Consider the following 14502-nt stretch of genomic DNA (forward strand, 5'->3'; position numbering starts at 1 on the left):
AGTCTGTGATACTTTTCTGTATATTTCATTAGATTGTATTGTTTGTCATTTTCATGCTTGAAGACCTCTCCTTTACAGTTTCACTCAACAAAGATGTCTAGTCAGCACATTACAGTGTATTTGTATACTACTGAAAAAGATTACATGTCACCTACAGTGCTGCATAATTAGGTGCACAATAGGCGTGCACCTAATTTATGCACAATTCCTTTTTTATTTTTATCCCTTGTTTCTCTTCATCACCTGTGATGTAGATTTGGCTTAGAGACTGTGAGGGCCCACTGTCACCCCGTGAGCTTCCATGGCAGAGCAGGAGTTCTAGTTGTCCCAGTTCCTAGTACAGCACTCTAAGCACTGCACTACACCAGTTCTCAACAAAGCTTTTGAGTGTAGGGGTATTTATATCTGTGTATATCCACCAGTGCATAAGTCCTTCGTGTACGTTATATATATATGTGTGTGTGTGTGTGTATACTCCTTGTGCTGAAAAAAAAAACCACTACTGTTATTTATTTTTAAAGAAGACTGTGGGGAGCAACATTATTTGTATAATGACTACTATATCTTAGATTTGCATCTACTTCTTGGCCAGCATCTATGATTTTCTCATGCCCTCCCAAACTGTGTACAGTTTTATGCTCTGTAGGCTGATTGAGAAGAGTTTTAGTTCTATTTTAATTGTATGGATTTGGTAAGGAAATTTGGTTGTGCTTGAGATCTGCCTTAAATCTTTTTTTTTTTAGGGTAGTAAAGGGGATGTACGCTCTTAACTTGCAACTAGCCTGCTGAAGAGGGGTGCATGAAGGAATAGCCCAGGTGCTTCTGCTTTAAACTTCTAGCAATCATAAACTAGCCAGTAGAATAGCTAAGGTTCATTACCAGTTCTGAAGAAAAGATGGGCTTTTGCTACAGTTCACAAATTTACCTTTTCCACAACTCTCTACCTTACTGTCTTTTCTTCCTTGGTTAATTATCAGATCTTCTGTTTTTGTCCTCATCTCCAACAACTGATAATTGTGGAATAAATTAGCCTGCTTATGCAGATCTGTCTTTCTCCTAGTCATGAATGACATACTGTGGGGTGTTGTAGCCTTGATCTTGCTGAGACTTAATTACCTGCCATATTTGGAGGGGGGGAGTACAAAGAGAAGAATACGTAAGATAAAGTAAGATGATGAACAGCTAAAAATATTTCAGTTGTGACCTAGGGATATAGGTGACTTAATTACCTGCCATAATTACCTCTTCCCGTCTCATTCCCCCACCCCCAACACACACACACTCTTTTAATCTGGTGTACAGAGATATCAAATATTGCATTATCTTTGTAGCAAATGTTGTATAAAATTGATAGTCTTGAAAGGTTCCAGTTATAAGAAGGAAACCAGGTATAATTTTGTCTTTATTTGTGTTATGTTTGTTTTCCAAACGTGAATATATGTTTTGGGGGGTGGGGGTGGAGGTTGTTCAGTGAAAGAGCCTCTACTTTGCATGAAGAAGGTTTCGGGTTCAATTTCCAGCATCTCAAGTTAAAAGGACCAGGCAGCAGGTGATATGAAAGACCTCCAGCTGAGACATTGGAGAATTGCTGCCAGTCTGAGTAGACAGTACTGACTTTGATGAACCAATGGTCTGATTCAGTATAAGGCAGCTTTGTGTGTGTTTGTGTGTGTTTTTAATTCCATGCTTGCATTTCAGGCGTCTTAGCAGGCTAACAGGCAAGTTTCAAAGCAATGAAAAGCCAGTATTAAAATTCTCCATTTTGTGAATGACTTCAGAAAAGAGCTGGTGTTAGTAAGCTTGAGAATAATAGTTGTTACCATTTTTGCCACAGTTTTTACAGGTTTGGGAATCTAGTCTTTGGTCTCTGAAACTTTTTTAAAAGCTCCTCCAACTTTGGTTCTGGTTCCTAAACTAAATAATATTATGACATAGTTTTATTGGCAATGTACCCAAGACTTTCCCCCTTGTTTTTGAAATTTTGAGATAACCTGCCTTCATCTGTTTGTTTATTTAAAACCTTTTTTATTTATTTTAGAGTCATCCTTGATATCCTGCCATTCCCTGCGCAGTCATTGAAGTCATCTTCTGTCCCAGCCTTGCTTCTCTTTGGCTCACAACTAGGCATCCATGTTCCCTTGTAGACTCTTTTTCTAACTTGGACACAATCTACTATTGCTCTGGCTTCCATCCCAAATCTGTGGGCAGAACCTCAAAAGCAATAGCAGCACATAAACCAAAGAGGTGTAACTTTTCCTTCCTGCTTATTCTTTATTGGAATGTGTTTTACACAGATTCAAATGTTAGAATGAGGAAAAAGAGAGACTGAAAGAGGGCTAGGAAAGAAGGAACATAGTGTGTATGGCAGATAGCAGAGTATGTTCTTGGGTCAGCCTTCTGGAAGCCACATTGTAGTCTTCACACTAAACACTTCCTTGTGATTGAAAGTGGCCTTGCTTTCATATCTTCGCATTGTTGATGTGAGTATTTGAACTATGAAGTCTGGGTTCCAGATTATTAAACACATAATTGACAATTATTTTGTGCCTTTTTCCTTCTTTCAGACTTATTGGGAAATTCCAGTCTTGTGATCTAAACCATATGTTAATTTGCAGAACAGAGATTTTATTTCCCCCTGGAGGAGTCTGTTTATTACAGATATCCGTGTCAGCCGTACTATGTAATAGTGAACACTAGGGAGCTTATTTGCATTTGTAATACAGTCAATAGCTGCCACACAAATAAATGTTTTCTTTGACCTACTAAATATTTCATATCTGCAGGCCTAAACCCAAGAGTCACTACAGATTATTTCCCCAGAGGGTGAGAAAGGAGCCCTGCTAAAATTTAGCTTTGGTTCTATACAGATTAAATTGGGTAGATAAAATAAGCTGAAGCTGAGCAGATCAATAGGGCTGTTACTTTAGCCCAATGTCTGTAATCAAACAAAGTGCTCTCAGTGGGGTTTCAGAGGCTTGTTAGAAGTTTAATTAAATTAGATATTTAATGCATTGAGTTAACAAAGTGTCCTGCTTTGCAGTGCAATAACTTAGAAATGACATGTGTATGGACTTTTATTTTTCACAGGTCATTAGTAAATGAGGTGATTACTTATTTCTGCAGGAAATAAGGAAACATGAGCAATGTAAAAATTTCATGGAATTACTTGGGTTCCATTATTCCCTGTAGGAGGCTTTTTCCATGGCGGGTGGAGTGGCTGTTTTTCAACCAATCCTGTCCACTAAAGATTGCCCAAGTCTCAAGCAAATTGAACCAAAGGGTCAAATTCTATGGGCCCCTGAACAAGGTTCCCCAGTTGTCCTTCTTGTTGAAGTATGGACTGTGAGGGGGGAAAGTGCCTTGTCCTCATAAAGGGAAGAACATTGATAGGACATTGCGCCTATAGAATATCCCTGAATGCTTTCTTAAAGTACAGCAGCTCCATTGCCTGAAAGTGATCAAGCTTTAGCTCAAGCAAACTTTTTAGAAAGCCTTATCTATGGTTTAAGTGAATGAGTAAACATATTTTAAAATACAAATTGTTAACAAATAAGTACCATTATTAAACTGACAGTAATTATAGCCTAGGTAAGTGCTTAACAATAGCTAGTAACACTTTTCCCTTGTGAATTTGGGCCCCTACTCATATTGGAACTGCATCCAAATTACCTTTACAGTACTATATGTTGCACACTGAAAATACGATAGGCTCAAATGATTCAGGATTAGAGCAGTAGACAGACAACACTCATTCCTTATTCTTCTAGGCAACTCATCCATGAAGTGTCTGTCCCACATGAATCAGTCAGTCCCTGGAAGCATATTGACTTCAAATCAGAGAGCATGACTTACATTTCATAGATACAAGAAAGTATTATAAGCTATTCACATAATAACATCATGGGTCACATCAAAATTAGTGTTCAGGTCCGGGGAATGCCTGTATTAAAAATCAAATGAGACCTGGCAGTAATCGGTTTCTCTTCGATTAAGCAGGCAACTCAAGTTGATTAGATTTCAGCTGTAGTGTATGTTACAATTATGTTTGTTGCTTGTGTTACTGACAGTACATTACTAAGCAGAATTCACCCTTCAAAGATCATTCAGTTGGATTTAGAAGTGTATAAATATGTTTAGTATTGCACTGTGAAAACATTTAAAGACATACTTAAGCAAATGTAGCTAATAATTTCTTAGATACCAACTTAGAAAGTTTTTGTAAAGTCTATGTCTTTTATGTACCTACTGATAAACTGTGCCACACCCATCCTGTAGCATATATTTCTCAAATAGGTGCTAAACCTAAATCAGCATGAATTAAAATAAAGTGTAATTGAAGGTATGTTCAGATATTTCTAAGAAAGCAGTGCATTATTTTCCCCACACCAGCAAGGCAAATTTTGGAGCAACAGACATCTTCCATCTGCAGAAGGCATGACTCATGTTCATAGAGTTTTGTGTTACTAAGAGATTTATAATGAAATCCTAATTTATCTTTTAGATGTGTGTCTTGTTGCCCCGTGGTGCAGAGTGGTAAAGCAGCAGTACTGCAGTACTGTGATCTGAACTCTCTGCTCACGACCTGAGTTCGATTCCGGCGGAAGCTGGATTCAGGTAGCCGGCCCAAAGTTGACTCAGCCTTCCATCCTTCCGAGGTCAGTAAAATGAGTACCCAGCTTGCTGGGGGGAAAGTGTAAAAGACTGGGGAAGGCAATGGCAAACGACCCCGTAAAAAGTCTGCTGTGAAAACTTGAAAGCAACGTCACCCCAGAGTCAGAAACTATTAGTGCTTGCACTGGGGACCTTTCCTTTCCTTGTTGCTTTTGTCCCATTTTTCAATCTTCAGGTGGGTGAGTTCTCTCTTTAGAATGCTCACAAATTAATCTGTAATTTGTGTGTGTACATTCAGTTTTCTTTGTACTTGGCAACTGTGTTGCACTTCAAGGTTGTAAAAATGGATATTGGTTTGTATATATCTTTTGATGCAAGAGGTCCTTCCTCTGAAGGAAGGCCCCAAATTTAGCTGAGCATTGTGGTAGGATACAGCCAGCTATTCTGCTCTAGTCTTGGTGTTGCTTATAAGCTAATCTTGGTATATTCTCGCCTATTCATAAATATTCATGGCCATGTCTTTTGTCACAGTCATAGAGAAAAATATGCCAAACTTATGCTACATAAGTTTCTATGCTGAAAATGTTCCTCTGTTCATAGCTGTGATAGGGATGGTACCAGATTTTTTTTAATAACAAAGGGATTTTATTAAATTATAATGCAATACAAACAACATAATGAACACTTATAATCTAGTCTTCCAAAAAATTATGCTGGAAATACTTATCACAAGTGAGTTGCAGATTAATACATATAGGGAATAAAAACAAAACTCAAAACAACAACAAAAATAGCACCTATTACTATTTTATGTAACTGTTTTATATGTTTTATTTATGATGCACTTATGTTTTATCTTGTTTTAACGTTGGCCTTGTGGCCTCCTAGTGTAAGCTGCCCTGAGCCTGCTTTGGCGGGAGGGCGGGATATAAATCAAATAAATAAAAAACAACACAATTACTAACATGATTCAGCACTGTTATAAAGCTGACTGTTACATGTGAGTAATTAAGATTATAGGTACAATAACTCTTTGTAAAATGCAATCTTAGTGTGAGAACATATATAACTAGGATCAGCATCAATTTTTCCTAAAATAGGAAACCTGGTACTGAGGTATTTGAGGTACTACAGGCAAAGTGCTCGGTCCTCAACATCAATCAACTACCCCACATGGACCAACTGCTAGTTTTATTAGGCCACACTATGCCTGTGAAAACTCACATTAGTTTAAAAGGGGAAGCCAGGCAGGTAACACCATCATGATCCTGCTCAAGGTGTAATCCTAGGCAATTGCTCAAAATATTCTCTAGACAGGCTGATGTCACAGATTAAAGTATAAACACAGAAGCTCCTTGTTTGTGATATGGTGCCAAGATCCAGTCAGGCAACCTGGTTGCACTAATCTGGATTGGATCTGGAGAAGCCCTGAGTAAGGCTCAAACATCCTTAATCAAAAACTATATCTGTCTATCTAAAATAAAACTATACACACACACACACACCAGAGTTTATCCAAAGAGATTACAATTAAAGCGGCCATCTACAAATTTGGTGTGGCTTGATAGTAGGATTGCCAGCCTTCAGGTGGTGACTGGAAATCTCCTGGGTTTACAACTGATCTCCAGGCAATAGAGATCAGATCATCTCGAGAAAATTGCCACTTTGGAAGGTAGACTCTATGGCAGCATACCCCATTGAATTACCTCCCTTGCCCAATTTCCCTCCCCATGCTCCACCTCCAAAATCTCCAGGTATTTCACAACCCAGTTCTGGCAACCCTACTTGGTAGCCATTTTTTATTTTCTGCTAGCTAGCTGCAAAGAACAATTGTGCCATCATATCACTTATAACAATAATTCCTAGACAAAGTCAGACTTTATACCATTACTATCAATAATAGGATAACAGTTCTTTAAATTTATGAAGATTAAACTTGCTACTTTTAGCCACATTAATTAACATAGAGAATTATTTTTATTTTTAAAGTTGTAATTAAGTCTGTATTATTTGGCTGGCTTATTTTTTTCAATTTTTTAATATTTTGTATTATTCAGCATAAGCTGAATATGTACATTTTCTAATGAAGATAACTTATTTCACAAATTCAAAGTCATCTCAACCAATTCATAACTTTACATTCCAAAATATCTCTAAATGTATAGTATTTGAGTTTATTATAAATACTATGTATTTCCTGTTAAAGGGGGAAGCATAACAATGTAGTTTAAAATAGTATCCAAAATAATTTATTACAAAAGTGAAAAGGATGGACAGGTTTTCAAAGAACAAGGAGCTTGGTGGAATCTTAAAGGCCAGCTCATTTTTGTATCCAGGAGTTCATAGAGTACACTTCGCTTTTGCAGATTGTAATTTTTTTCTGATAGGAAGAGGAACTTACAGTAGGCCCTGTATGAAGAGCCTTGTACGCTCTTAGAGGACTGGGTGCATCAGGGGTGTGGCATCAGGGGTGCATCAGGGGTGCAAAGGAGCTCCTGCTACAAAAGCCCTGGTTTTATAGATCCTGTGCTTCTGTCTCCCCCTCTCTCTTTCTGCCCCCCTTTTTTGAATGAGATGGTACTGGAACATAAAGGGAAGTAGAAAGAATCCTAAAGGAGATGATGGTGCTTTGAAGCATGGAACTGTATGTTTGGAAAACAAAAGAAAAATCAACTTTAGGCTTGGAGCACCATTGCTCTTAAATACACCAACTTCCTTTGCTTTAGAATACAATAATGAAAAGCAAAGCCTTCTTTGTCCATGATGAGTATATTTGAAGCAGGCCCATAGCTTTGGAGGGACCTGGATGGCCAGGCCCATCCAATCAAACCTCTGCTCAACATCTAAGGCCCCTACAATCAGTCCCCTTGCTGCCCTCTTGGCTGCACTCTCTGTGGCCTCTTTGCCCTGCACCAAGGCAAGCTCTGCATGCCAGGGACAGGCACGACTCCTCCTTCCCTCCTCTGGGAGTCCCCTTCGCCTCCCCTCCAGTCGCAGTTGCCCCAACCAGCAACAGTGGAGCCCTTCTTCCCCCAGCTGATACTCCCCCCCAAAGGGCCTGCTGCTGCTAGTCTACCTCACCCAGGATCACTTCATGCTGCCTCACCCAGCTCCATGTCCCCATGGCAGTGCCACTGTTGCTGCTGTTGTCACCGCTGACCCCCAGCCTTTTCTGCTTTCTGGAGCCGACTCTTCACCAATGAGTACCATCTCTAAGAGGAGCTCGGCAACTTGCAGCTTGCCATCCGCTGCCTTGGCTTCCCCCAGCCTGGGATGGAGGATCCTCACATGCACTCACTTGGGCAGCTGGAGCTGGCTTCTCAGCACAGGGGGGGAGGGAGGGGGGGGGGAGGAGATAGGGATGGATGGAGGCAGAGCTCACTTGGATGTATTCTTTGCTCTGGCCACCAGCGTTGGGGAAAGTGCTGCCCAGGTTGCTGTTTTTTCATTGTCCCCTCCTTTTTTATTGTCTGGACCCCCCCACGTAAAATTTTCTGGCTACTGACCTGATTTGAGGTACTAACAACTAATTGCTGTTGGAGATGGATAATTATTTTTTGTGGTCATGTTCCTCCTTTCATATGTGATTTTTAAAAAGTCAGAATGCCACAATTAAAAATTGAACCCTTTGAGCAGTGTTCTCTCTAAACTGAGTTAGCATGTGTTAACTCACAGATTTTTAGCCTCCAGTTCACACATTGTTGTCTTAGCTCAGGAAGAATGGCCCCAGAGCAAACTAATTTATGCAGTAGCTGACGACTTTAATGCCAGCGGCTCACAAAGTAGAATTTTTGCTCACAAAATGAGGGAACATTGCTTTTGATGGCTGCAAACCAATTAATACTAAACTGAAAGTATACAAGTAAGGAGAGAGGGATGGATGGAGGCAGAGCTTACTTGGATGTATTCCTTGCTCTGGAAAGCTGAAAGTATACAAGTAAAGCTGTCAATCCTTGAGAAGATTGCTTCTTGAGAAGATTTTAAGCATGCCACAGTTTTTAAGTCTCTTAAGTTTGGTGGGGGAGCACAATCAGTAAAGAGAGCCAACTGACCCCCACACCACTGTAACTCAGAGTTACACCAGAAAAAGGGGTGTTTACACCAGCACAGGGCATGAGAGGTGCTGTGCCATGAATTTCTGCTGGCGCAGCTGCATGCCAGTGGAATGACAATGCAAACTTCTGCACCAGTTTAAATGTGCGCATTCAAAGGGACATGCACCAGTTAGGTGGCTTCCTAAGTGTTTTCAGGCAGGTAGGTATGTCAGGAGAAGTCTAGGGAGGTAAAAGATGGTCTTGAACATAAAAGGTTAAACAGTTTAGGGTCTGCTAAATATAAACATTTGATATGTAATGAAGATGGCTGGAGAAGTATCTTCTCAGAATAAATCTTTTTACTCATGGTGCTCAGAAAGATTTTACTAGTAATATATTAGACTGTTCAATGTGCTTTTCTTCATAATAAAATGCTTCATTTTATAGGAATTGGCTAAATGTATCTTGTGAGTCTCTCCCATCAATTGCCTAGATGCCAGGATTAAGGCTGGAGGTGAAACTGGGACTTCACAAGAAGCTTTTGTATACCTGATACTGTGTACTCAGAGATGCAGTTTTAAAAGCTCTACATGGTGGCAGCAGAAAAGGAAGTGGAGTTACTTGGATGCATAAGGTTCAGTGATGGAACTACTCCCTTGTAGTCACATCCTCCTTTAGATGTGCCATACTCCCTCTGTGTCCTCCAATAACCTGCAGAATTCCTCATCTGTATTAAGTGAAACTATAACGTCTCATTTTGCAGCAGGGCCCAAAGTTCTGTACAAAAGAAAGCACTGTCTTTCTGATTGGAATGATGTGATAGATAGTGGATTTTCTTTCATAAGTGAAAACAAAATCAGGTCTTCAGTCTTTTTGGTGCAGAGCGCTGTGGTTAGCCAAAGACATTTCACTTTATTTCCCACTCCAATTTGCTCTATTTTTGCTACCCTTGTACATATATTGCATTGTTTGAGAGTACTATTTCAGTCTTCCAGAGTCCATCATTTTGGAGAGAGAGTTTCCTGTCTTTCAGCTGCCAGTTTTCTTTGGGATTCTGTTTGAAATACTTTTTGTCACTGAGTGGTTTGCACTTGAGGATTTATTGTTTATTAGTGCTTTTCTGTAATTTTGCTATATGCATTCAATAGTTATTAGCGTTCCTGTATTTACATATGCTATGCAGCATTTTGAATTGTGTGTATTACTAGTCTTATGAATTCTTCTTGTGTTCCTTGCTATTTCTTTGTCTTTTACATGGGTGCCCTTTGAGCCTTTCTATACAAAAACGTGCAGTCAGCTTCGCACATCTCTTTCTCCAGGCACATGTTCAGGGAGTGGAGCAAGGCTTTTACCTCAGGATTTGTTTCCTATTTTTTAAATTAGAAATTGGTGGAGAAATAAAAATATTTTATCTTTTAGAATTAAGAATGAAATGCTTTGGGGGTATTGGGGGAAAATGCTTTCTGTTTTATACACTGTGATATATAATTATTTCTGATATGCATAATTACATTTATAATCTGTTTTGCCTTTCTGTATCCCTTTTATACCATAGCCTTGTTTTCTAAAATAGAATTATATCATATGGACGAACCCCCCCCCCCCCCCCGCGATAAGAAAGAATGAAATGCTTTGAATATAATGATTTTAAATACTGTGTATTTAAGACCAGCTACAGAATCAGGGATTTATGATTCCTGTACAGTTGTGCAGTTCTTAAACCCTTTTCCCTGCTTCAGATTCCTCCATCATCTTCAGCATGTGAACAAAACTTGTTTAAAACTACCAACCAAATTGAGAAACAAGCTTACACCTGGCTTCAGATTTTTCAGAAACTTTGTGCTTCAGATACTGGAGTGTGGGGTTGGGAAGTGACATTGGGGGAGTAACCCCCCAAGTTTGGAGGGAGGATCTGCACTTCTCACCTACTTGATGTTTTTGCTATTTAAATCAGACCCACCACCTACTTTCCATGTCAACTGGACAAGATCCAGAATTAGAAGACTTCTTGATTTATAGTGGGGGGTTGTGTATGTGAGTGTGTGTGTGTACATTGTTTCTCTCTCCCCTCCCTCCCTTCTCTTTGACCCTACTCCATGCTTTTCTATCCACTAGGTAGCCTTGCTTCTTAGAAATGAAGCAATGAATACCTGTAGCTCTGTGACTTGCTTGCATACAGTTTTTAAACTCCCTTGAACACAGTTCTTTTTCCTTCAATGTGGTTTTAATGTTACTCATTTTCCTTTCCATTAGGAAAATGGCTTTATGGCCTGTAATTGTGGCTGGTAATCACTGCTGGATAAACTGTTACTGGTTTGTTATTCACTGCTGAAATTGCAACAAGCTTTTTTATATATATATAAAAAGCTACCCAGATTTTCATGTGTGTGTGGAACAAATGTTGAGGATTCTAGGATACATTGTGCCTAAGGTTACCCTGCCTTTCATTAAATATATGGAATGACTTATGAAACATTTGTATCTGAGACAGAAGTTTTGCTAATAGTCCAAACATCAATAAAACAGAGCGGGGGGAGGGGGGAGAAATAGCAAACATTCATCATGTATCTGAACAGGTAGTTCAGACAGCAAATGGTAAAAAGCCTCTTTGTTTGTGTTTGTGAGAACACAAACATATATCAAAATTTGGCTGGGGCATAGCCTCAGTTTATCGCAACAGTTTTTGATAAGGTTGAAATCCTCTCATAAGCCCTGCTCTCTCTGCCCTTGCCTGGAGGGTTCAACTCAAACCAAGGCTTTTTCAGGGGTGGCACCTTACCTGTGGAGTATTATCCTCCCCCCCCCCCTTTTAGATGCCAGGTCAAAATATTTCTTTCGGGCCCTGGCTTTTAACTAGGGATTTGATTTAAAACATTTTTTTCACAGTCTGCTTTCAACTTGAGGATTTATAAAACATTTTGCAGTCTAAATTATTCTAGATTTTTTTTTTTTTTGGTTCTTTTATGCTCTAGGTTTACATGTATTTCTGTGCTTCTGGGGCAGAGGTGCCCAATGTGGTACCTTTGGCACTCTGGCATCTGCCAGCTCCTGTCCTGGTACCTGCCAAATGTTTTAAGAAAGTGGGTAGGCCAGGTGGTGGTTTTGTCCAGCATGGCTTCAGATTGGCTATTGGAGATTTGATTAGGTGTACATTTTTTTAAAAGGTTCCTTTGGCAACAGCTGCCACTAGATCACAAGGATCTTCTCTGTGTGACTGAAAGTAAGCTTTGGTAGTCATTTTGTTACTGACTCCACCAAGCTGTGCCAGAACTCCAAAGGTACCCCCAAGCTCAAAAAGGTTGGGGATCCCTGTTCTAGGGATTTGCGTTTTTTTGCTTATGGGTTGCACTGGCTTTTGAAATAGTTATTTCATTTTAATACCTTTTTTGCGTTTTTTACTTTTATCTTGCTTCCAGCTGCCTTCAGGTGGTGTGTAATTGGTTATAAATTAAATAGGGTGCAGTATGATTTGAAAAATGCAGGAATAGTGCATTAAAAATAGTGTGCATAGGAGTTCTGGTTTTTAGTACTACTGTAGTAGTATATTTGGGTAGCTTACCTGAAAGCCTACAGGAACACCTAGCTATATAATCTATTCTGTATGAGAATTTGAGAGATGACGTACTGAAAATATTTGTTCTTTGGCCATAATTTGTACATGAGACAAAATCTGAAATGCAGACTATGAAATTTAAAGAGATTTAATAGGATACCTCTGTCAGGATTGCCAATGTGTGTTTTACACATGATGAACTGCTAGGTTATGTGTATACCCAGCGCATTTGTTTGTGTTCTTACCATTTGGGAATATGACACCATACTGCATTTGTTTCTTTCGCTCACCTCTATAATCAGTAGAGATATTTCTGTTGCAATAAACTGTTCGACATTCAGGGAAATTTCCCCTTCAGACTGCAGGGATTTTTTCTTTTTTTTATATACTGGTTGTATGAAAAAATGAACCTTTGATTTTCTATGTGGCACAAGTTGCTGTGTTAGAAAAGATCATTTGGTTTTTAACTATTTGTCCAAGACATACCTTATAGTCTTAAATTGAAAAATGTCACTTGGCTGTTGCAAACTACCACTACACACATGCCCCCTTTCCAGTACAAACATCATTTTGAGGTTAGATCTGCTGTATTTTAGCAATTTTGTTGCTTTTTGTAATAATACAGCTCTTGAGCAAATACTCCATTATTGAGCTCTTTAGCTGATTATTGGGCATAGAGTATTTTCTGGCTTTTTGTGATTCTGGTATTTATATGCTACTAGTGTGAGAGACTTTGGGGGTTTTCAGGAAAGGGAAAGAGGAAATAGTGAGGGAGGGGGAAGTGAGATGCCTCCTGCAAGTCCTTGCAGGTTCCCACTTGTAATAAGTATGGTACAGCATTTTAATTTCTCAGTGCATTTAGAGGAAGGACTTGGAGAGGTATTTCACACCTGAGACTTTTACTGGAGCAAGATTTTTTTCTCCAGAGCATGACTGAACAGATCCAGATATTGGTTTAGTTAGTTTGACAACAATTAGGAAATGCATGGAATGACTTCCAACCTCTAAGTAGTTTATTTTATGTGAGAACTTCTTAATTTGCACATCTTGTTTGCCAGTCTCTGTTCTGCCAGTCTATCATTCATATGGACATATTGCTTTTAAGGATATATCCATCTTAGGTAAAACAGTCTAGAACTAAGAACTGGTTTGTCGCAGCCAAAGAATCATTAGATAGCATTTATATCAGACCTTTTAAAGTAGAACTTGGCTGCTGCCATGAGTATTTCTGCAAAAGCAAGCAGATGATTTCTGTGTCTTATTTCAGGTTCGAGAACTACAGACACGCTTACAAAGTGTCCAGGCAACTGGCCCATCAAGTCCTGGTCGTCTCACTCCAGCCAATCGTCCCATTAACCCTAGCACTGGCGAACTAAGCACAAGCAGCAGCAGTAATGACATTCCCATTGCCAAGGTGAGCCCTCATACATTGCAACAGTTCCTCTCATTATCCGAAAGCAGCAGCTTTTGCAGCTGCTGCACAGGCATGCAGTTAACTGGGAAGTATCAGCTATCCAGGGAGTTTTCAAGAATCCTAAGTGAGCCCACAAATTTGAGCTGCAGGAAGAGATAAACTACTAAGGATTTTAAGCCTCTCTTAGTCACAACACAGATGCCAGTTTATATTAATCAATTTAACATAGCATCTTTTGACATAGCAAATGTGTGAAGAAGGAGGAGCATTTTGTATAGCTGTGCAGAACCTATACATGGAACCTGTTTATAGTAAGCTATGTGTGCGTGTGTTTTTCCCATTTCTAGATTGCTGAGCGAGTAAAACTCTCAAAGACAAGGTCAGAGTCTTCCACATCAGACCGCCCTGTCCTGGGATCTGAAATCAGCAGCATAGGAGTAAGTGTTGATCATTGTTATTGAGGAAGGGGGGCAGAGGTCAGTTACAAACAACAAGAAATCTTAGGGGCCTTAGGTTCAATCCTTGGTATCTCCAGTTAAAATACATTTATTTATTACACTTATATGCTTTCTTTGGACTTGTTAGGGTCAAAGGCAGTTTGGATGAAATTAATAATAAAATTCAGTGAAATGTCAATATCAAATTAAAACAGCCAAGCCAGCTAATACATAAAAAACATGTCCTCAAGATTTAGCTCAAAGGGCCTTCTGGATTTTTAAAAGTCTTCTGCTTGCTCAGGAAGACCTTTGGGGAAGAGATCCAAAATTTGGGGGGAACAGCTAAAAAAGCCTTCCTCTGGAGCCAAGCCCACTTCTCCTCAGATAAGAAGAGTGGGGTGCCGCAGGGCTCAGTACTGGGTCCCATGCTCTTTAACTTGTTCATAAATGTTT

At 39.4% G+C, this 14502-nt stretch overlaps 1 protein-coding gene across 7 annotated transcripts in view; it reads left to right on the top strand.

The window, feature by feature from the left end:
- MCC (MCC regulator of WNT signaling pathway) overlaps window positions 1–14502 on the top strand; it is a 354991-nt gene that overhangs the window by 305112 nt on the left and 35377 nt on the right. For all 7 annotated transcript variants that reach the window (XM_060235592.1, XM_060235594.1, XM_060235593.1 and 4 more), the window contains 2 exons: window positions 13466–13612; window positions 13960–14049. In XM_060235592.1, the coding sequence (XP_060091575.1) occupies window positions 13466–13612; window positions 13960–14049 (237 nt within the window). The remainder of the gene's footprint in view (window positions 1–13465; window positions 13613–13959; window positions 14050–14502) is intronic.

The sequence above is a fragment of the Heteronotia binoei genome, chromosome 4 (genome assembly GCF_032191835.1).
Source record: "Heteronotia binoei isolate CCM8104 ecotype False Entrance Well chromosome 4, APGP_CSIRO_Hbin_v1, whole genome shotgun sequence".
In the NCBI taxonomy this organism is placed as follows: Eukaryota; Metazoa; Chordata; class Lepidosauria; order Squamata; family Gekkonidae; genus Heteronotia; species Heteronotia binoei.